At 55.7% G+C, this 22,876-nt stretch overlaps 2 protein-coding genes across 28 annotated transcripts in view; both read left to right on the forward strand.

Annotated features, from left to right (window-relative positions):
- The window catches only part of TCF3 (transcription factor 3), an 87,391-nt gene extending 68,132 nt beyond the window's left edge, over positions 1–19,259 (forward strand). For 4 of the 24 annotated variants that reach the window (XM_075076880.1, XM_075076882.1, XM_075076900.1 and 1 more), the window contains 9 exons: positions 503–564; positions 1,314–1,392; positions 2,553–2,626; positions 3,129–3,332; positions 4,686–4,809; positions 5,287–5,449; positions 6,495–6,733; positions 10,552–10,696; positions 11,539–19,259. In XM_075076880.1, the coding sequence (XP_074932981.1) occupies positions 503–564; positions 1,314–1,392; positions 2,553–2,626; positions 3,129–3,332; positions 4,686–4,809; positions 5,287–5,449; positions 6,495–6,733; positions 10,552–10,694 (1,088 nt within the window). In that variant the 3' untranslated portion in view covers positions 10,695–10,696; positions 11,539–19,259. Of the gene's footprint in view, positions 1–502; positions 565–1,313; positions 1,393–2,552; positions 2,627–3,128; positions 3,333–4,685; positions 4,810–5,286; positions 5,450–6,494; positions 6,734–9,755; positions 9,983–10,551; positions 10,697–11,538 lie in introns of all 24 variants that reach the window. The other 20 variants (XM_075076894.1, XM_075076897.1, XM_075076901.1 and 17 more) reach the window with 11 other exon arrangements.
- Positions 1–22,876, forward strand: part of MBD3 (methyl-CpG binding domain protein 3) — a 200,540-nt gene that overhangs the window by 150,451 nt on the left and 27,213 nt on the right. The gene's annotated exons all lie outside the window — the stretch shown is intronic.

Consider the following 22,876-nt stretch of genomic DNA (forward strand, 5'->3'; position numbering starts at 1 on the left):
TGTGAAGCTGTTTAGCTAAATCCAGAACAGGAATGTTTGCACTGCATTTGGGTACCACGTTAAACCTCCGAGTTCTTTAATTTCTAACCCTGCTGAACCTGTTACTGAAACAAACTCATGTTCCCCAGGAAATGAGGATCCTGACCTTGATTCATAGAAAACCCCTTGTTTAGAGGAAGGAAAGCAAGTTTGGGATTGTAGAGGCTTAGGATACCTCATGAAAATGGGCCATGCTGCAGCAGAGACATTTGATCGCTGTTGATGACATGGCACCTTTGATCCAATGTTTTATAGAGGTTTTTGCAGCCCCATGAAAGCTGCTGGGGCATGTGTGCCCTTGTCTGGGCTGCTCTGAGCTGGGCATCCATTTAATTTTCAAGCAAAGCAGTAAGAGTGAGAAATTTCAATCTCAGAGCAGGTGACCCCAGAGAAGGTCTTGTATGGTAGCCTCGTCCAGCTGGGTTTCTGGTGCCCTGGAAGTGATGTCTCTGTCCTCTCTCAGCAGGTAACAGAGGAACCACAGCTGGGAGCTCAGGAGACGCACTCGGGAAGGCACTAGCTTCAGTAAGAGTTTCTGCAGATCCTTGACCCTGTCCCTGTCCTGTTGCTGCATTGGACCTCCCCTCTATAACAGGGACCCTGTAGGCAGCAGGGAAGATGGACACATGGTGTGGGTGAATGCACCCCAAACCCATAGCAGCCTCTGAGGGGAGGGTTTTCCCCCCTCTGTGTGCTGCCATCCCGAGTCCTGGCACTGTGCAAAAGTGCCTTTTGGCAGATGGGCAAACTGAGGCACTGGATGTTATGGTGGCCTGGACTGGTCTGGCAAGACAACCATATGCAGCCCTTGCAGCAGGGCTTGCAGGTCCTAGTACTGGCCCTGCATGTGCTGGTTCAAACTGGAGGGTACTGGTCCCGTTGGGCTATCAGCTTGGAGTTGCCTCTGTCTCGTTCAGTACAGGGACCTTTGCTTCTGCATGGTGGCAGAGGGGTGCCAGCACTGCACCCTGCAATAATTTCTTGGGACTCTCGCTTCCCTCCGAGATGGGACCTGAAGACAGAGGCTGTAGCTGCAGGGGTGGTGGCAGTGGGGACAGAGAGAGACCCCAGCCCTAATGGGGGAGCTGCGGGGGGACTAGCGGGCTGGGCCATTGCACCGGCTGGGAGCTGGTGTGGTTATGGGAAGGGAGGTGCCGTTGGGTGGTCCCATCGGGTGGTCCTTGCTGTGCCTGGGCTTGGAAGCACTGCTGGGGAGGGGGAGAGCTGTCACAGGTGTGGGCACTGCTGATTCTGCCCTGCTTCTCTCGCTCCAGATTTATTCACCTGATCACTCTAGCAATAACTTCTCGTCAAACCCCTCCACACCAGTCGGCTCCCCTCAGGGGCTTGCAGGTAGGTGAAAAACGTTGCTCTTTGTGTAAAGGGGGATGTCAGGTTTGCTTTCAGGAGGTTGAAGGCAGTGGACCTCCCAGATCAGCCCCAAACCCTCATTAAAGACACTTCTGGCAATCTCGCCAAATCCCATTTATTTTTAAAAGCAGGAGAGTGAAGAGGAAGGACAGGCAAACTTGAAGATAACTTTTTAAATATCTCCTGTGAAGTTGCATGTCCATCTGCTTTAATCAGTTGTAGCTTTTCCCCCGTTTGGAGCCGAGCAGGGCCCGGGTGCAGCGAACACTGTGTGCGTGAGGGCGATGGCTCTGCCCACACCTGGCTTTGCCCCTGCAGAGGAGCTTTAGCAGGCGGCTCTGCCAGAGGCATGAGCCTGGCCCACATGGTAGCACCGCCACGTGCTTGGGTTAAAGGGTCGCTGCCACCCCCTGGGACCCACTCCTGCCGTTCAGACAGACACTGACCCTGAGCGTCCTGTCTTGGGGAGGCTGGGAGTGTTTGTCCCTGGTTTTGTCTCCTGTGGGAGGAGCGTAGTGGGAACTGGGAAGCAGCCAACTAGTTAAAAACCATTTGGGTGCCCAGTGAAAGCTTGCCTCTGCTCTCATCTGGTGGGAGAGGTCTTGTTTCTGCCCAGCAGAGCTGGCGCAGAGGTTCCTCAGTGCCCGGGGTGCAGAGCAATGTACATGTGCTAGCCTGCTGCTCCCCTGGGGTCAGAGCGAGCACAGTGTGTGTGCTGCCTTCCCGCTCACTGAGATGATATCAATTTAAAAACCTCTCGAGGTCTGAAGGCCTGAGCTCGGTTTCCTGCTGAGGCAGAGCAGAGGCGAGCCCGCAGCAGGGGCTGAACAGAGATTTCTGTGGGAGGCGTGTGGGATCAGACCATGACCCCTCACAGCATCGCTGCAAGATAAGGCGGGCACCTGCTCTGGGATGAAACACCTCTGCGGGTGCCCCCCTGCCTCACAGAGCCGTGACGGGGAGCAGGGGAAAAACCTGTGCCCGTGCACAGCGTGGCTGGCTTTGTAGGTGCGGCGTGAGCGTCCCTGTCCCTGTGCAGCGCCGGGCAGCCAGGCAGTGCAGTGCGTGGCATGGTGGCCCAGCTTCCAGCCCCATCTAGCGGCAGCCGTGCCCGGTCCCAGCCTCTCCCTGTTTATTCACAGGCACATCCCAGTGGTCACGAGCGAGCGGACAGGGTGCCTTATCTCCCAGCTACGAAGGGAGCCTCCACGCTTTAGTAAGTGTCGCTGAAAGATCTGTCTTCTCCTTGTCTCTTCCATCCCTTGTGCACCTGGCAGTAACGGGCTTTTGGGTAAAGTCCTCTCCCCCAAACATCTGGGGCCTGAAGGAAGATGGTTAGGGGATAGATGGACATTGGGTTGGAAGCAGCTGAGCAGAGTTGGGCACCTGCTTCCCCGAGCCCAGAGCCTGGCTGGAAGAGGCGCAGCCTTGCACCCTCCCCCTGTTTAGGGTCCATTCACATCCCAGTGGGTCTGGCCCAGCTGAACAGATTTCTGTCTGGTTTCTGCCTCCCTTTCCTGAGCGGTTCTGCTTGTGTGACCCCTTGTGCCTTTTGGGGATGGCACTGACAGGGCCGGGGGGTTATTTTCTCCCTGTACCTGCATTGCGGTAGCTGAGTGCGTGATTGCTGCCAGCCATTCTTTAGCGTAGAGAGCTGCCGCGGGCTGCTGGCTTTACAGGCGTTAATGCAGACCCATTTCTCTGTCCTGTCCTTCAAGCAAAACAAAATGGAAGACAGGTTGGACGAAGCCATCCATGTGCTGAGGAATCACGCTGTGGGCCAGACGGCCGCTATGCCGAGCAACCACGGGGACATGCATGGGCTCCTGGGCTCGGTGCCGGCCCACAGTGTCACCGTGGGCAGCCTGGGCCAGGCCTTCCCTGCCTCAGTCATGTCCCTGGGGAACAGGCACCCGAGTCTGGTAAGTGGGGAAGCATCACGGCAGCTGGCAGGGATGTGCTGGGGACCCACGTCACGGGATTCCCTGGCATCCAGAGGGATATGTTGCCTTTGGTGTGAGAAAAGCTCAGTGTGGTCCAGCTTGGGTCAGCTGTTGACAGCTTTGAACAGGTGACATGCACAGAAGTGCAGTGGCTTGCTGTCTTCGTGCAGCGGGGGTTGAATCTGCGCTCAGCTCAGTGGTGGCTCTTGGGCACAAGCCCTGCATGCAGTTTGCTCGTGCCCCTTCTCAGGGCAGGCAGAGGTGGTGAAAGATCTTCTTTCCTTGCAACATGGATGGAAATCCCTCAAAACAGCTTCAAGCCATCCCTAGGGATGCAGGGAGAAGGAGGAGAGGGATCTGGTGCAGGGCAGGACCAATGGGTATAGAGAGCCAGGTATCACCAGGACTTCTCTGCTCCAATCCGTTTGGGCAGGCACCGCATCCTTCCATGCACGTCAGCTGTGCTGATGTGGGATGGCTTGCTCAGGCTCCAGGGAGCACAACGGGTCCCGGGCCCCTGAGCACATGGATGCTGGGGTCCCATGCTGGGTCACCAGGGTCCCCCCTTGTCTAGAGGCTGGTGACCGCAGGAGCATGTTTTTGGCAGAGCTGGTTGCCTGCTGCAGCAAACAGTAACGCGTCTCCAGTCTCCCTAGAGAACCAGATGTGCTTCCTTTTGAGCTCCCTAGGCTCTGCTACTAAGCAATGAATCATATATGTGTCCTCTGTTGCAAACTGCTGCCAGCTGCAGAAATGAGTGTGTTTGCAGCAGTGCTGGCTCTGTCCTGCTGGTCCCTGGTAATCCAAGTAGTGCAGCCTTGGGTGGTGTGGGCTCAGAATGGCTGCCTGGCCTTCGCCCTTTGCATCCAGGCCCTTCTGAGCGAAGTTCACGGCGCTGGGATGCCCCCTGCTCTGGTGGCACTAGGGAGGTGGCAGAAACGTTGGTGCCTGATGGAGACAGGAGATGTGCAACCCAGGCAGGGTGTCCTCTCCAGTGTGCCAGCCTTGCATCCAGGCAGAGAGGCTTTTCCACGGTGGGGAGAGACAGCGCTGATGGGGGCTTTCTGCTTGGTCCAGCTGATGTGCGGGGCACAGAGCTGCTTTCAGCAGTGTCCCCGCCACGGTCCCCTGAGGAGAGCTGGTGCTGGAGCAGTCTGGCTCTTCCCTCCTGCATGCCTGCACTCTGGGTGGTGGGAGTGTGCGAGGAGGGCAGGCGGCTGCAGCTCAGCTGGGTCTGCAGAGCCCTGCAGCTGTGCTTGGGGTGACTGTGCCCATGCCCGCTGGCCGTGACACTTCCCCCCTTCAAGGCTTGCTCTGCTTGTTCTGCTGTAGGTGGGAGGAGGTCACCCCGAAGATGAGTTGTCCAGCAACCCCAGCATGCTCCACAACCATGTCACACTTCCATCACAGCCCAGCTCACTCCCTGACCTCAACAGGCAGCAAGACACGTACAGCGGTAAGGCAGCTCTGCACATGTGCATGCTTGAGGCTTGTCTGCACAGGGATGATTCGTGTCACCCGTTAGGTCCAGCCCTGTGCAGCAGCAGCCTGGGGGGAGATGGGCACTCTTGCAAGGCTGGTACTTCCTTGCAGCATCCGCAGGGCAGTTTCTACCTTGAGCCTTTTCCAGAGGTTTGACCTACATGTTCCTGTCCCTTCTGCAAGCTGTGGGTGCACAATGCCCCGGGCCCTGCTCTGCTGGGGGAGGTTGGGCTCTGACTCTGGAGGGCCTGGGAGGTGGGGGGAGAAGAACGGGGAGTGGTGGTAGCCAGCACCCCTCCAGCTCCTCTGGTTGCAGACCGGTGACGCAGGGTGAGTCCGGGATGCTGCACGCTGCCGATGCAGTGCAGCAGGAGCAGTGCCTGGGTACCCCCAGCCCTCTGTGCAGGTCAGGCCCTTCCAACCTCCATGTGTGGCTCTGCTTCCTCAGCAGGCTTGTCAGGGGCACTGGGGCGAAGCAGCATCTCCTCAGGAACCAGCGAAATAAAGAGGGAAGAGAAGGAGGATGAGGAGAACACGTCAGTGGCAGATAACTCAGAAGAGGAAAAGAAGGAGCTGAAACCCTCCCGGAACAGAACAAGGTGCTCTTTGAACAGGTCTCTCCCTTCACTTACTCTGTTACCAGGCTGGGGGCGATTGGGCTGGAGTACGGCTGCAGTGATCCACTGGGCACTGGGCTTGGCCTGGTGAGGCTGGAGGTCGTCCTGCAGCGCAGACCCACCAGCCCCTGCCCAGCGCAGGAGCCTTGTCCGTCCTCACACAGAGGCAGCACAGCCTGGGCTCCTGCTGCTTCCCCATGGCCGGCCGCTTTGGGCCATGCTGGGGAAGGGTCCCTGCCGCCCTCTCCTGCTGCCTCCTGTCCCCGTGGCCACAGGGCTTCCTCCTGCTCCTAAAGCAGAGGGATCACGCCATGTCCACACAAGCTGCACCCACCTATGTGGTCACGCGGAGCGTTGTTTGTGGCCATGTGCAGGAAGGACTGAGCGCTCAGCTCCCCTCGGCCAGGGGTGGGGAAGGTTTTGACCTCCTCCCTGCCTTGAGTCGTCTCCACTGTCTGATTTGGGCTCCTGTATCCTCTGTCACATCCAGCCAGACATGTGGCAGCGGGATCAGGTAGAGTCCTTCCAGCGTGCTGGCTTGTCTGCGACCTCACCGTCAGCTTGGAGATCTTGCCAGGGTGATGCTGCCCAGAGGGGCAGCACCAGCCCCACTCCTGCCAGACTGCAGCCACCTCCTGCCCTGGAGGCAGAGGGCTGGGTCTTCCCAAAACGCCAGCTTGGGACACCAGTGTTGGCCCCCACACCTTCTCTGGGCCACCCTGCAACCTCCTGGCAACAAGCTCAGGCCTTAATTGCATTGTTGTGGTTTCTTTCTTTGTTGTTTAAAAAACAAACAAAAATAATAATAATAAGAGCCTTAATTGCTTCTCTCCGAAGTCACTGCATGTCCCCGTGTCTGAGCACGGGGCACTGGGTCAGCACATCCCAGCAGGGGCACGCAGGGCGCAGCACCCCGGCTCGCAGGGCCACGTGTGGGGCTGGCGTCTCGGTGCCTCGACATGTGTTTCTTTTCTGTGAGTTGACTAGTGCTGAGAGTGCACACAAGGAATGTCCCTGTCTCGTTCTTATTTTAAACCATTAGTCAAGATGAGGATGAGGAGGACGATCTTCTTCCCCCAGAGCAAAAAGCCGAGAGAGAGAGAGAAAGGAGGGTCGCCAATAATGCCCGTGAGCGCCTGCGGGTCCGTGACATCAACGAGGCCTTTAAAGAGCTCGGACGCATGTGCCAACTCCACCTAAACAGCGAAAAACCGCAGACCAAACTGCTAATCCTACACCAGGCCGTATCAGTCATACTGAACCTGGAGCAACAAGTTAGAGGTCAGTGAGGGTCCCGGAGTGGTGATATTTTACGTATCTGATCGGCACGGGGCTGTCTGTCTGTCTGTCTCCTGTGACATGTGCTTGGTGCATCGCACTGTCTCTCTCCCCTGTGGCTTTGGGTTCCCAAGGCTGTTGATGTCCTTTAATATTTTTTCCTTTTTTATTTTTTTCCTCCTTTTTTGCATCCCTGCTGTTCTCTCTTTGTTCCCCACTGCCACTGCATGTGCTGCATGCCTGGGCCTGAGGGGGCACCTGCGCTGACCTCGCTTTCCTGCAGCCAGTTGTTTCGCTCAGCTGCTTGGCCAGCAAAATGAAACAAACCCCCCAAAACCAGCAAATCTCCCAGAGGGGGCGCAGACCTGACATCTCTCTGAGGGTTGCTCCAAGCACAAAGCCCATCTCTGCCTGCAGGCACAGCAGCCATGAGCGATGGCCCATCCTCCCTGCCCGCTTGGCACAGGGCTCTGCACTCCCATCCCCACCCCTGCGCCCCTGGGTTTGCAGGCACCCAGCAAACCCGTGGGGATCACTGGAGCCGTGCGAGGGGCAGTGGGGCAGAGACGCTGAGCCCAGGGTTGGGCAGCCCTCGTTGCCTGTACAAACCAGTCTCCGATGCAATCTGGGATCGCCGCACATCCCTAGCAGAGCCTGGAGCTGTAGGCGGGTGCACACAGGCTCTGCCCCTCACCAGGGCATGCTCGCTCCCTTCCTGCACACGTGCACGCCTGTCTTGGCTGCCCGTGCTCGCCCCGGGTGCCGTGTCCCGGTGGGAGGGGAAGCGGAGGGCTTGGCTTCCCACTCCGGATGACTTTGCTGCTTTGTTCCTGCATCCTGCACTGCATGCTCCCGCTCCCCGGCCCCACTGCATAGGGTGCCATGGCAGGTTAACCCCCTTTCTTTCTGCAGAGGCTGTTGTAACACACATCGGTGGCTTGTGCCTGACTGTGCTCCTCTCTGCTGGCCTCTGCTGTTGCATTGATGTTGGAGTCCTTTGTGCCTCTCTTCAGTTCGTAATTTTTTGCCTTTCATAACATGTATATATTTTCCTGTCTCTTTTTTAATTTCCCCATTCTTTTTATTTTTTGAGTTTTTATTTTTTGGTTCTGTTCTTTCCAATCTCCTACAGACAGTCCCCAGCCGTGACCTCTCGGTGGTCCCACTCTCTACCTTGTACTTGCTGCTTGCGGATCGAGGCAGGAGCCGAGGGGTGGTGGGGGGCATGGGCTAGGCAGAGTTGGCACCATGTTCACTTTGGTCTCCCATGCTTGTCCCTTTTTAAACCCTTCTTGGATGCAGCCGGGGAAGCGAGCCAAGCCCCGCATGCTGCTGTCAGCAGGCGTTAGCACAGGCAGCTAGGGCGTCCCTTCTCTGCTGGGTTTGGCCTTCAGGCTGCTTTGCAGGAGAGAAGCCAGCCCCCGTGTCCCCTCCTGCAGGGCTGCTGTGGGAGTGGGGCCATCGGGTCCCCATGTGCCCAGCCAGGGCTGCCAGGATCCTCCTAGCTAACGGGGCAGGAAAGGAAAGGAGAAGACTGGGGGACATCGCAGGGGGCTAGGCAGGCAGGTCAGCGCTCCCTTTGAGCGAGGCACAAGGTTGCCAAGGCACCACACATCCTTACAGCCCGGAGGACCCCGCATGGCCGTGCAAACCGCCAGCAGCACTTGCCGGTGGCAGGGAGATGGCTCCATCCCACCCGGCTGTGCCGTGCAAGGCGCTGCTGGAGCTGTGCCCCTGCTGGGGGGAGCCACCAGCCAGGAACCGCAGCTGCCGGTGTGTGTTTGGAGGAACGAGCTGGGTTTCTGGGTGGGCTTGGGTGCTGGGGCAGCTGGTGGTTCTGCTCCCCCTGGCCATGCTGGAGAGAAGGTGGCAGTGCCAGCTGGGGCACTGAGGCAGTGAGGAGGAGACACGGGCAGGGACAAGGCAGTGAGGAGAGGATGCAGGTAGGGACAGCGGGCAACCCTCTGTCCCACGCAGGCAAACACTTGCCCAGGGAGCCCTTGCTCACCCTCCATGCGGTCGGGCACTGTCTGGAGGCTCTCCAGCCCCCCCAGTGCACCCAGGAAGGCTCTGACTCTGTGGACTCTCTTTGGTGAAGGCTTATCCCCACGTGGCTCCCCTGGAGCTGAAGGTCACAGTCTGTCCCAGTGCCAGGTCTCACCCAAGGACCCGCCTCAGATAGGTGTCTTTCCTGCAAGAATTTTTGCTCTGGGGGAGAAGGTCGTCTGTACAGTAAATTGGGGGTTTGGAGGGGATGGGCTGTGGGCGAGGCCATGGTTTAAGATGCTGCCAGCACAACTCTGCCTTCTCTCCTGTCCCTGCCTGTTTCGGGCATCCCTGGGGTGCTGCCAGCGGTGGAGGCTCTCCCAAAGCTCCCGACTGTGCCTGGAAAAGAAAATCACCCCCTTCCAGAGTGATTTTGGCTGTGTTGAAAGACCTGCACCCAAAACCGACCCTCAGCAGCAGATGGGGCACTTGGCTCCTGCCCCCAGTGCTGCCCCCCACCCATAAGAGGGTGCTGGGCCAAGCTGCCTCACGCTGCTGTGGCACGGCTGCCCGAAGCACCTTCACTGGGAGGATTTTGCTGCAGATGGGATTTTTGAAGGAAATCTTACAAAGAGGGGTTTGCTTTCTGCCAAAAAGTCTTTCCTTGGGGGATGAACCTGTTGTTTTTGGCTGGGACCCTCCCTGGACTTTTAGTTTTCAGCTGAAAACGAGCAGGAAGGCAACATATTGCAGAGGGGAGAAGGTGTCAGTGCCGATACTGCATCCACTGCCCACACTCTCCCCCGGCAGCACCCTCCAGCCCCATGGGAGCCCAGCCCTGTGCTGGCAGCACCTTCACATGGCTCGCAGAGGTGAGGCACGGCCCGAATAGCCCAGGCTGCTCCAGGAAGCACCTGAGATGAATTGGCTGTTTGAGCCATTTCCAGTGGACACCAGAAGCACTACCAGCACGGCAACATATAGCCCCCCCTCCTTGGTACCACCCCCCTGACTAATCCCTGTGGTGCTATGAACCCAGCAGTACAGACGAGGCCTTGTCACTGGAGGACAAAGATCTGAGGGACCGGGAGAGGAGAATGGCCAATAACGCCAGGGAAAGGGTGCGTGTGCGGGACATTAACGAGGCCTTTAAAGAACTGGGACGCATGTGTCAGATGCACTTAAAAACGGACAAAGCACAGACCAAACTGATCATCCTACAGCAAGCGGTGCAGGTCATTCTGGGCCTGGAGCAGCAAGTACGAGGTATGGTAACAGCTGGCAGGTGCATTTCGGGGCCTTTCTCTCCCCCCACATCTCTGCGTGTGCGTGCATCTCTGTTGTGATTCCTGCTTTCGGTGCGAGGTTGTGTGTTTGCATTGCCAGCGGCACCCTTGGGTGCACTGTGCAGCAGGCTGAGCTTTCCAAAGCCCCGGCCTGGGGTGGGTGGATTTGAGGCCACTCGGTCCATCTCCCCTCAGGTTTAATGGGAATCTGGCACCTGGATCCCATTAAGCAGCTTTGGAAAACTCAGTCCTCAACTCTGGCTGGCTGTGGCACTTGGGGTTTTCTGTAAGCAAGCACATGTTTAAATTGGCATGATGTTTGAGCCAGGCATGGGGTTTTGCTCTAGCAGGGGTCTGGCCAAGTTACTGCAGCCACTGCAAGGAGTGGCAGGCAAAGAGCAGCTTGCACTGAGGTTGCTTCCTCGCAATGTCCCATGTATCTGTCCTGGGACTCTGTCCTCACTTTCTCTTTTGGATGCTGTTCCCGTGTGTGATGCTGTTGCCCAAACTGAGGTCGCTTCCCTCCCTCCCTTGCTGTTTTTGGCATAGAGCGCAATCTGAACCCTAAAGCAGCCTGCTTGAAGCGTCGGGAAGAGGAGAAAGTGTCTGGAGTAGTAGGAGATCCCCAGATGACACTTTCAGCTTCACATCCTGGTCTAGGAGATGGTCACAACCCTGTTGGACACATGTAAAGGTATCATCCTCGTGATCTCAGCACCCTGCTGCGGGTCCAACCCCCTGCTGACGCGTGCTGCTCTGCTCAGCCCCGCTCGGTCGGCACCAGCCAATGTCCTTAATTGGCCTTAAGTAAATGACTTGCACGTGCATGTCATTTGCTTGTCCGTGGACACTCAAAAGCCTCTGCCCTGCAGGAGAGGTACAGCCCCGTAGCCGGGACAGAGGGTTTTGGTGCTCTCACCACCCTGAGCGAGCTCAGCTCTGCTGTGCACCTCCCAGCCCTGCCCCAGTTGGCTACTGGAAACCAGCAACTCCTTTACCCGGTGGCCCTATGGGAGGGAATGGGCAGGTCCCAGAAATGCCAGGAAAGACACAGAAGGTGAAATTCCCCCAGCAAGACCGTGGCGGGTGCAGGCTCTGCTGGGCTGTCCCTGTTTTTAAGGGAACCCTGTGCTTGGCCCGGAGCAGCTGAGCCTGTTTGGCCCGAGCAGTGCAGGGATGTCGGCGGGGGATTGAGCAGATGAGGGAGTGGTGGCTCAGCAGCGCCAAGGCTTCCCTGCGCTGCGGCCCGTAGCACCCACACGCCCCAGAGCGCATGGGGGGCTGTGGTCCCTGACGTCCCCTGTGCCGGGGAGTGCCTGGGGCTGCCCTGGAAAAGAAAAAGGCAAAGCGGTGTCTTGGCAGAATAGCGATCCTGTGTCTCGGCTCTGCTGCAGCCACATCGAGCCCTCGGGGCTGACTTCTCCTGCGGAGATGAGGCTGCGGCAGGGGGCCTTGCGGCACCCCCGCCTTGAGGAGCAGTTTTGTTCTCATTTGGGTTTCTCTCACTTGAGGCTTTCGGGTTTTTTTTATTTGTAGATCTTTTTGTTCCTCTGGATAGAGAGATCTGTAGGAAGAAAACCCTTGGTGTGACGTGCAACCTTCTTGAACCATAAACTTTAGTACTGCTAATACTGACACACACGGACGGATCCTGGCATGACGTAAGGGGTGGAAAAAACACTGTCAAAAACAAAACGAAAGAAAAAAAATTGCCTTAAGTATAAAGTGTGGAACAGTCAATACATATCACTCAGTTAGGAGGGGGCGGCGTGTTCTCTTGGCTTGTTCACAAGCAGCCAGCAGCAAAATTGTGCCTAAGCTTGATATTTCTTTTTTTAAAAAAAGAACATTAGTTATGAGAGTTTTTTTATGTAGAACAAATAGCAATGCCTTTTCGTTTTTCTAGCTTCTTTTGCATATGTTTTGTAAGCAATGAAAACAATTTTTTTTATATATATATATATAAAAAAAAACTGTCTTGTACCCCACGCTTTTCTGCTGCTGTTTCTGTAGTTAACGTTGCATCTTTAGGATCAACCAGAATATTAAAATTGTATTAATAGAGACTGTATATAAAGAGAGGAATTCTCAGATTCGGCTCTGAAAGCCACTAAAAGCGAATGTAGCCACAGCGAGGGGATGTTCTTCCTTGCCTGGCTTGTACTTTCCATTATAAAAAAAAACCCTCATGTGCTGAATTCACCATCTCTTTGCTTTGGCCACTTCTGATTTGGGAAAAGGAAGTTAAACAGCAAAGCAAGTTGCAGCAGCGTCCCTCAACAGTGCTCCTGGTCCTCCCAGGAGGTGACCAAGGTCCATCAAGGGTCTCTTAAAGATTTGCTTTACACCTGGATGATCCCAGAGGCCGTGGTTCTGCCTGGGAGAGGAGGTGCCCCGTGGCTGTGCCGGAGCATCATGATGAGGAGGGTGAGCTTTGGTGGGTGGAAGAGAACCGAGGAACTGGGACGCTTTCAAGGTAAGCAAAGAAGCAACGCAGATGCAAGAGGAAGCCCAGGGTGGAGGAAAGCGCCTCTTGCCCACTGTCGGAGGAGGTGCTTCCAGGGACAGCGCTGAACAAAGCTGGAGGAATGAGAAGAGGCAGAGGCGATGGAGCAAAGGCAGCAGCGGGACACCGTGCTCAGTGACCTTGCAGCAGACAGTCCTGTGGACGCTAGCGGCAGGCAGCGGAGCCCAAGGTGGCAGGAAGGGGGGCAGCTACCGGTGTGTGCGCTCGCTCTAGCTCTCAGCAAGCTGCGACTGGCAGCAGGATCTCTGTCTCGGCACAGCTTCTCCCCATGCTGGAGCCACCACCATCGGCAGTGCAAAATGCTGAAGGCTTGGGGAGAGGGGTTGGTTTCACACCCTGCCTTCACCCGCTGTCGTATCTCCAAAGCATCCTTGGAGGCAAACTCAGCTTAGCACACTGCCCGGCTTCCATGGGGATGCAGAGTGGCTGCTGTTGCCTGCACATGGGCTCCTCTCTCTGTGCTGGAAAGGAGGGGAGCAGCAAGCACCCGTCCTATGTGAGATGCTCCAGCAAATGAGCTGGGCCAACGATCCAATCCCTTTGCTCCAAGAGCTTCCCAGTGTCCCTCTAGACCGCTCTGGTGTGCTCAGTGGGAGGAAGACCCCCGGCAGCCCCACCGTGTGGCAGGGTGCCCCAGAGGCGCGGGAGCAAACAAAGAGCTGCTCAGTGGTGCTTGAGATGCAGCAGCCGTTCTGGAGTTGGCAATAGAAAAGCGTCCAGTGAGAATTTATTCTTGTTTATTCCCTCTCCTGAAGCAGTTTGCCTGGTTCTTCCCAGCTCTGCAGGCAGATGGGGTCAGCTCCCCAGGGGGATGTTAAATCCCATCTCACCAGTGTCTAATGCTCTTGGATCTGCTGCCCAGATCTGCCTGGCAGAGCCCAATCGGGCAGGATAGTTGACGGGGCAGGGGTGCTGGCCTTGGGGGGACGTGGGGACAGCGAGTACAGTAGGACCCCCAGCAGCAAGGTCCATCTCTCCCCTCTGCTCCTCTGGCCTGTGCTCCTGGGGAAGATGCATTGCTTTGGCACCGGGAAAGGGGGAAGGACTGGCGAGCAGGATTTAGTCCTGTGGCACTTCCTAGCAGCCCCAGGCTTTGGCATAACCTGGTGCTCCTCTGTGCTCATAGCTATGCTTTGTCCTCCAGCAAAGCTTACTGGAAATGCTCAGGACATTGCTCATCTCCCACCTACACCCAGGTACCATGGGCTCAGCCTCTGTATCATCTCAGAGAGGAGCCACTTACAAGTGCCGGAGCAGTACAGGACTGTCTCTCCCTGCTGCCCCTGGCACCGGCACCATCCTGGGACTCTGCAAGGTCCAACCATAGCTCTGAGGCTTTCGGGTGCTCCTGGCTTTCCCTGCCCACAGCCTGCTGCTCCCACATCGCTTCTGTGTGGTGAGACCTGAGACCACAGCAGCCTCCAGTTCTGTGCCCAGGAGGCCAGGAAAGGTCAGTGGCCATGGTCCCTGCAGGCCAGAACATGCGTTCTTCTCACTTGTGTCAACAGACGTGTTTCAGCCTAATTAGCTCGTCAGGTTATGACACTCTTCCCTCCCTTGGGTTCTCCTGCCTGCTTAAGCACTGGGCAGTGTGAGATGGATGAGGTTTTCCTCAGTGTGTGACAGCCTTGCCCCTGTGGAGCAGCTCCCTTGTAGCAAAAGCCATGTCTTCCTGAAGCCTCCTGACAGGTTGGGTTGTGCTTCAGGTGCTGGAGCAAGTTCAACATGGGGATGGTGAAACATGCGGGGAGGGGGTAGTGCCCCTCCGTAGCCCACCAGCCGGGTCTGGATGCACAGACAACCCTGATTTGTGCTCTCAGGTAGGAATTGGGGACTCATTGGCTGCCCCTTCCCACAAGCATTTCTGCCCTGTTGGCAGGATGGTGCTGGGGTCAGCAGGGCACTTGCTTGGGGTTTTCTGCTGGCTCAGTGCTGCTGCCCCAGGAGCAGGGAGGGACGGAGCAATGTCCCAGCCCTGGCGAGCTTGAAACTGTACAAAATAATTAAAAAGTGCTTCCCTAACACTTTGATATTGCAACAAGAATTTGAGGTGGCCGTCATACAACTGGATTTAAAGAAAAGATTGTACTCAAGAAAAATCCAGAAAACTCAACAAAAATTGGAAATCTGATAAGATTTATGATTTCTTCAAAATTCTGCTGACCTCCTTCATCCCCTTTGAGTCCTGTCTGATCCTCTGCAGGCCAGGGGGGCTCCTGATGAGACAGAGCCTTTCCCATCATCCCCAAACCACCAGGCATTGCAACAGAGATGGGGCTTTTCATCTGCATTTAGGTGGCTTAGATGCTCTTTTCTCAACAGCAAAACCAGCTAACTTCCTTGGCAGGGCTTGGATGAAGGTCCTTGAGCATAAACCCCTGGTGCCAGGGTTTGGAGGAGATCTCAGTTCCTCCAGCAGGAAAGCACGATGTCAGGGGCTGGTAGTGCTGCGCCTGGCAGCTGCCTTGATGGTGCAGGGTGGTTTGTGTGCACTTGCGCTTGCTGCCTGCGCCAGCCCAGCGCAGCCTCAGCGGCATCTCTGCTCTCCAGGTGTGTCGGGAGCAACTGCAGAATACAGCAAGGGAAAATTACTTTGGCTTGCCAGTGTGTTGGGCTCGGTGTGAATATGGTGCCTGTAACCTGCCAGGGAAAGTGGCTTTTCTAAAAACAAGCACTGTCAGGTGCTGACCCCAAAATACCACCAGGCCAGCCCTGAAACATCAGTCTGTTGCAATGAAACTCTTGTCTTTAGATGTCATGGTCAGAGAGGGCCGGGGTCTGCACCCTCCCCAGCCCGCAGCTCTGCTGGCTTTCAACTGTGCTGTCTTATGGATCACTTTTCTCCCCAAACTTGCTTCTCCACCTGCCTGCGCCAGTGGTCCTGCACAGAGGGGCATGGATGGGTGACGTGCTGCAGGGTGACATTTGGTTTTCTGCTTCCTCTCAGCCCTGCATGCATGGGTTCTCCTAGGCTGCATGCCCCTCAGCATTGGGGGCCACAGAGCCCCCACAAAGCTTCCTTCTTCGGATAGGGAATTGGGGGAGAGGCCGTCTTCCCCTGCGTGCATTTTCTAGTTTCTCTTTTCCCCGACGGCAGCGGCTGAGCTGTGTCACGGTCAAACAGCAACAACTGAGGTCCCTGGCGTACAGCTGCCGTGGGATGCTTCTTGTGTGGCAGGGCCAGCCGCCGAGCTGCACTCCTCGGGTCCCTAGCCCAAGGGACCCCCTCTTTCCTCCCCCTCAACCAGCCCCCTGCCTCCCTGCATGTTGTGCCTGAGAGCTGTGCATGTCATCAGGTGCTGGGGAGTGTCTGGAATCCAGTTTATTAACAGTAAAAATTGCAGGTTTTTGTTCTTTCTCCCTCTTCACCTGCCTTCGCCCCAGGGCAAAACAGCTGCAGCCTCCCCGAGACTGCATCTTTATGGTCTTGTACCACCTGCACTCGGCATCAACGGGAGGTGGTGGCAGTCTGCCTGCTCCTGCTCACAACCCCGTGGCCACTGCCAGCGCACCCTGGGGAGCAAAATCCTAGCTAACCCCTGGTTTGGCAGTCGCTCCCCTGCCTGTGACCCGCCAGTCAGACCTACTCACAGCCAAGCAACTGCCTGGCTTGAGTTCAGCTCCAGCTCTTTGCCAGCATCTCCTTGGGCTCTCTGCTCCCCTGCTTTTACAGCTTGCGCTGGTACCCTGTGGAGGTGTGTTAGCAGGACAGGACATGGGACATCTGGATCCCAGTCTGTGCCCCTTCTGTCTGCACTGAGCTCCAGCCTGGGAGCAAGGGGTGCAGCAGTGCCTGGGCAGACGGTTAGCAGGAATCAGGGCAATCGGATTAGCTGGGCACCCCAAGATCCTGCATCTGGCTGTTGGGAGCATGTCCGTGCCATCCCCAGACAGTGGGGTCACCGTGCTGCCCCCTCCCTGTGTGCCACCACTCTGGGACCAGGGTCCGGCTGCTTTGCAGTTGGGGTTTTTGCCCTCTCTAGTGGAGAAATGCAGAAGTGTGATGTGAAACCTCCCCAGCTGTGACTTCAGTGAACAGCTTTTTCCTCTAGCCTGCGTGTCAGTGATGAGCCGGTTTCCTAGAGGTTTTGCACTCGCTGCCCGGTAGTGATTGAACAGGAAGGACAGAATCAGTCTGGGGTTTCCCCAGGAGTCTGCAATTTCAGGTTCAGTGCAGAAGCAGCTCGCAAAGGTCCTTTGTGTCTCACGCATGTACCCACTGAAGCCAGCACAGCCTTTGGGCCCTGGGCCCTTGCTGGGTGATTCAGCACATCCTCCCCCTCAGCCGGTGGGGGGGGCCTTGAGAAGCAGGAGGCTTTTGAAACCCCCAATCCCCTGCATCCTTGAGCTTTGCTCCCATGGGGAGGCTGCCAACTCCAGTGGCAGTGGAGCCCACGGTCCTCTTGCAGGCCCTGCTGTGTGCTGAGCTGGTGACTCTGGGCCAGTGTCACCAAGCCCCTTCCCTGGGGTTTTAGAAAAGAGCTGAGAATGGGGAGGTGAAGCAAAGCTAGTACTGGAGTTGGGCCAGGATGAGCCATCAGTCCCTGAAGTGCAGTGCTGGCTAACCTGGAGCAAGCTGTGGCCACTGGATTCCCCCGTTCCTGCTTGACACCAGCAATAGCAAGACCTGTTTTCTGTACCAGAAGCTTGCACAAGGTCTTTGCCCTCTTAAATCCTATGCAACCCCCTCTCCTCTCCCCCGGGGCTCTCTAGATCCCATCCCAGCCTGTTCTCTCTTGTCCATGACTGCTGAGTTCCCACTCCCTGCTGCTCTCAGGGTCCAGCTTCGTTTCTAGCAGCTTCAAAAGCATTTCAAGACCCACGCCCTGGAGCCAGGGGTGGGTAGACGAGGGGTGAGACCACAGGAACACCCCTTCCAACTCATGCTGCCAGAGATGAGCACTGAACTGGAGGGGGCAAGGTCTGGTCCTAGGGCTCCTTCATGCACCCTTCACTCCTGCACCTTCTGCTTGGTGCTTGGTGGCTCACTGCTGGTACCCTTCATCTCGCACCATCTCCCCCAGTACCCCTCAGTGGAGGAGCTGTGTCCCACCTCGCTGCTGCCCATCTCTACAGGCTGCTCTGTTAATGCCTGAGCCTTAGGCTTGACTTGGCTGGTCTTCCTTCAACCACCTCAAGTGTGAAGGTGTGTCTTCCTTTCTCCTGTGCTCCCCAATCTCTCCAGCCAGCACCTCCGAGCAGTTTCCCTTCATGCACAGCCACTGTGGGTTTTTGGCAGTGGGGCAGAACCATGCCACCAGCTGCCCGTCCGCTGGGATGGAGGCGGGAGGGTTTGGGAGGTGGGTGCTGCAGGTCGATCCCGTGGCACGGCTGCCTCTCCCTGCCCTGCCACCCTCAGGCGGGTGTGGAGAGACCCGGTGCTCTGTGCAGAGGTTTGATCTTCAGGGCAATTCACCCTTTCTGGAGAGCCGGCAGCTGCAGTGCCTTTGCCTATGGACTCCTGTGTGAGGTGAGCGTGGAGGTGGTCTCTGGTTAGAGGGTGGTGCAGGCTGTAGGAGTCCGTTCTGCCAAAACTTCTGTGTTTGTCTTGCATCCCACCCTCAGGGGGCAAGAGACAGCCCTGCCATGGGTCTCCACATCAGTATTTCTGTTCCTCTGCTTTTGTATGCCTCTTGCTCCTCAGGCCTTGCAATACCCACTCTGGTCCAGCCAAGCACCTGCCCCGTTGGAAGGAGAGTGAATAAAATTTGCACCATTACATCTTGGCACAGCAGAGCTGCGGGCACCAGTACACGAGAGCAAAGGGGTTTGTGCTTTAAAATGGGGTGTCCTGGGTACTGAGGCCTTCTGCCGAAGAGCGTCCCTATGCCCAGCCTCCCTGGGCTGTATCCTGGGGAGCCACGGAGCTCCCTGCGGCAGCTCCCATGGCCGTGAGCTGGGGACGGTGCGGTTCCCCCTTCCTGGTGCCACGTCTTCCCAAATCACTTGAAACCCACCAGCTTTTGAGCAAACCTTGTAACACAGGGCCTCTTGGGGAGGGAAGGAGCCGTGGGAAGCTGTGCGCCCTCCTGCCAGCAGTGGTTGATTTGCCAGGAGAGGAGAAAGAGGCACCTGGTGAAGCGGAGCAGGGATGACCCCAACCATGCGCTTGGACCTCGCGGGCTGCAGGAAATGACCAGTTTTCTCTGGAGGCCTCCAGCTCGTTGGGAAAACGCAGCGTTACTGGGTTGCTCTTTCTATATATTTTTGTAGGATGGGGCAGGTGGGAGGGTGGGAGAGCAGATGGGAGATGCCTACAGAAGTTGTTTATTTTTAACCCCGTAGAAAGTTTTGGGTTGTTTTTGGTTTGGGTTTTTGGCCTTTAAAAAAAAATGGTCCTTGCTTTTGATGTTTATGCTGCCTACCTGTAAATCCAGATGTACTTAAGTGGCTGAAATCCTTGTTCTTAAATCAGATACACATTATAGTTTTGAACTATATATATAGTAAAAATATATATATGCCTAACCCAGCAAAAAAAAAAAGGTATTTGGGGGTGGGAAAAAGTGTTGTTCTTTGAAATGAATCACAACTGGGGGATAAAATTGTGTTTCCGAGTGCCTCAAAATATGAATTGTTTTCATTTTTTTAAATAATTTTATACAAGTGTCAACAGCTGGCTGGATTATTTGGAATTTTTTAAATAATCCTAACTTTTTTAAAGTAGATTTTGAGAACTGTCCTGTATATAACAGTAATGTAGCAATAAATGTGACATTTTATAACAATATTACTTTTTTCCCCATATCTGTCTTTCAGATGTTGTATACTTATGAATGAAAATTTGTAATAAAGGTTTTACCTTGTACTAAAAAAAAAAACCAAACGAAAGAAAAAGACAAGACAAGACAGGTTTTCAGACGCTGTCCCCTCACTCTCTGTCTCTGTGCTCTGGGCACGGGTCTGACCCACCCGTATCAGCACTGTGGCGCAGCCTCAAACTGCGAGTGCTTCTGACTCCCTGCATGCGGCCTCCGGGGAAGGTTTCCAGCGCTGCCCATCGCCACGGGAGGGATCTGGGCACCTTCCCCAGCCGCCGGCAGAAACGCCTCAGCAGACATGTGGGCGCTGGGGTCTCCCTGTCACAGCACGGCTTCTCCTGTGGCCCTGCTGCAGTTGACAGGCTCCTCCGCCACCCCTCCAGGCTGCTGTTCTCGTGGGGCGGCGTGTGTGTTTTAGCTCGGATTACACGTGGTCAGGATCTCGTCATTTTTACTGCTGGGAAGATTTGTGTTGGGAGTGCAGCCCCTGCCTGGCTGGAAGGAGGGGATGTCGCAGCATGGCTGTTGCCTCCTCACCTCTGCCCTGCCCTGGGGAGCATCCAGTGAGGGTGGTACAGGCAGGGTGCGAGCTGGAAGTCAGGTCAAATGCACCCAGCCCACGCTGGGAGCCAGCATAGATTGGTAATGGAGGAGACAATGTGGCAGAGCATTTAAGAGGGCTTAAATCCTGCAAGAATGGGCTGGATCCAGTACCGGGAGACAGCCCAGCCTTGTCCGTGGGTGAGGCTATGCCCTGGCCAGGCTGAATAGTGGGATCGGTCTCTGTCACCCTCTGCCAAGGGCCCAGCCCCAGCTGCAGCATCTTGAAACCCACTGCTGCACTGCCCAGCTGGGCTCTCCCTGCCCTCAGCCTCCAGGCTTTGCTAGAGGTCCCCAATGCGTTGCCCCTCTGATCAGCAGGTATTTCCCCATAACATCAAAGCTTCAACCCTCGTGGTTTCACTGGTTGGGTTAGCCCTCTGCCACAGCTTGCTCTGCACATTAGTGATTATGTTTTGGGAGAATCAGAATTGAGGCAGCTGCCCTGAGCCCTCACAGACAGTCCCCAAGACCCTGGGTCTGAAGAGGAGATGCTGCCTGAAAGCAGCCCTCCTTTCTCAGGTTTGCTGCCTGTGTTTCTGCTGTTCTGCTCCAGCTTGGGGCTTGTCCACATAGGGCCAAGCAGGGAAAACAGCCCAAATTAACTGAGCAGTGGCTCCTGCAGTAGTTAGTTAAATCTCACTGAGCCCTGGCTGCCCTTCTCTCAGCAGCGAGCAAACCGAGGTAGTGCACTGCCCTTCCAGAGCTGTGCCGAGTGCATTGAATGATGGTCCTTTTAATTCTGTGTCTCCTTGTCCGGGCTGATGTGCCTCTCCTCATCCTCTTTGCCTTCACTCCCTCCTCCCAGGGGTTATTTCCTGCTTGCTCTCCCGTAGAAGAGCTAATTCAGCCTTGGGGGTTGTGTTGCCGTGTGACCTGAGCCCGTGCTGGGCCTGTTTGCTCTTCTCCCTTGAGCTGGCTAAAAGCCAGGGCAGGCCCTGATAAACCAAACTCTTTACAGACACCAAACACCTTGGTTATTGAGAAATTTGAGATGTGAGCTGCCAGGCCAGGGAGTGAGGGGCATCCTTGGAGTGAGGAAGGGAGCCATCTACCCGTCAGGTCAAGGAAGGGTAGAGGACCAAGAAACCAAGGTTGTACCAGATCCGGGCAAGGGAGAAATGCGTGCTGGGGAGCAAGGCTGCGGTTTGGAAGATGGATGCTTGGGGGTGCACAAGGCTGACGGTAAAGCAGGCGAGCCCTGGTGGCCAGAGCAGGCATGGGCCGGGAGATCAGGTGAGGGCAGGAACAAGGAGCAACACCGGAGCTGCTGGTGAGTGGCTGAGAGCAAATAGTTTGCCCACGACCCAAGCAGTGGCCACCAACTGGTGTGGAGCCGGAGGTTCCTGGGTGAACACTCAGAAGCATTTTCTCCCTGGAGGTGAGTCAAGAGGTGGGATGAGACTATCAGATCCTGTGGGCAAATGTCATGTCATGCTGGTACTGCCAGGCATGGCCATGAACTGTCCTTAAAGCAAGGACAAGCTATCGCAGAGCCATCTGCTCTCTTGGAGCAGAAAACTCCACCTCACTGCTTTAAACGGGAGCGATTTTTGTTGATGCAAGGCATCAACGGAGACATCCCCACTTGCTCTGGTGGCCTGAGAGATGCAGATCGCTTGTTTTAATGGTTGAACATGGCTTTGTGCTTTATCGTGGTGTCCCTAGGGCAGCTCTGGGCAACCAGGCTCACTGCCCTTTCCTTTTTGCTTCAGGATCTAAAATGACACCTGTGCCACAGAAGTCACCAAGAGACAAAAGTGACCCTCACCATCAGTGGCAGCTCACCTTCAGTCAGGCTCTGGAGGTGTAGCTGTCCCTGTTACGCTGTGAACATTGTCCCAGTAGCTAAAAGGAGTTTCCACAGGGAAGGAGCAAGCATGGTATTGCAGCATGGAGTCCAGAGCAGACTGCAAATCCCTTTGCACAGTGCTTGAACTGTAGATGACAGCAAAATATATTGAAAGGATGAGTTGCTAATATTGCTGTTGTTTTGTTTTAACCAGGAAATTGGTAGTATTACTGGATGCTTCCTTGTCTGCCTTGACTGGGGAAAAGCAATAGGATATGTTCCCCACCCCCCAAACTGCCTTCAGTCCCCTAAGGCTTTTCTGAAGATAAATATTGAGCTGCTTCTCATTGCCTTTTGAGTTTTAAGTTATTTTGTCTTTGTTTATTAATATTTTATTTTTGGCATCTAGGAAACTTTCAATGCAAAGTGAAAGCTGAGACTCTCCTGTTGTGTGCATGACTCCACGGAGCTAAACAGACATTAAAAATGCCAAACCTGTGCGGAGCCTGTCCACCAGGCTCGCTTCCCCCACCGTACCCCTTGGTAACGCTGTGGCTGTGGCAAAGGCACTGGTTTCCTGCAGGAACACACGCCACGAAGCTCCCGTCTGACTTCCTCGTGCACCAGCTGGTGCGTGGGCAGTGGGGAAACAGCTTGCCAAAATGAACCCAAAAGTCTGCATGGTTCAGTAACCCGTGTCACCCTGCTGGCACCTCAGCAGAGAAACACTCGAACCATCAGTATGAAACGTGGTGTTGAGTCAGTCACGCAAAGGACTGATAAAATAGTTGTTCCGCGTCCTGGTGAGGAAAAAGCAGGAGCTGGATTTTTGCAACAGGTTCCGCTCTGTGAATCTCGGCTCTCGGCAACCAGCACTGGGCGTGAGGAAAGACGACGGCTGCTGGCATCGCTGGAGGACACCGTTACTGTGGATTTGTGCAGGGGAGCTCGGGGAGCATTTGCAGCCCTGAGCTTTGGCAGGCCAGCCACAGGTCTCAGGCAGATGACTGCTTTGGGCTCCAACGTCCTCCAGGACTTTCTGCAGGTTCACAAGAGGCTGAGCTGGCTTGGAGTTGGAGCGGAGCCTGGGGAACATTATGGAATTGATGGTGGATTTAGGACCCTCTGCTGGAAGAGTCTGCTTAAACTCTCTCCTGTTGGAGGAGATGATATATGCTTTTATTTTTACCCAGT

Source organism: Phalacrocorax aristotelis, chromosome W (assembly GCF_949628215.1).
Source record: "Phalacrocorax aristotelis chromosome W, bGulAri2.1, whole genome shotgun sequence".
Classification (NCBI taxonomy): Eukaryota; Metazoa; Chordata; class Aves; order Suliformes; family Phalacrocoracidae; genus Phalacrocorax; species Phalacrocorax aristotelis.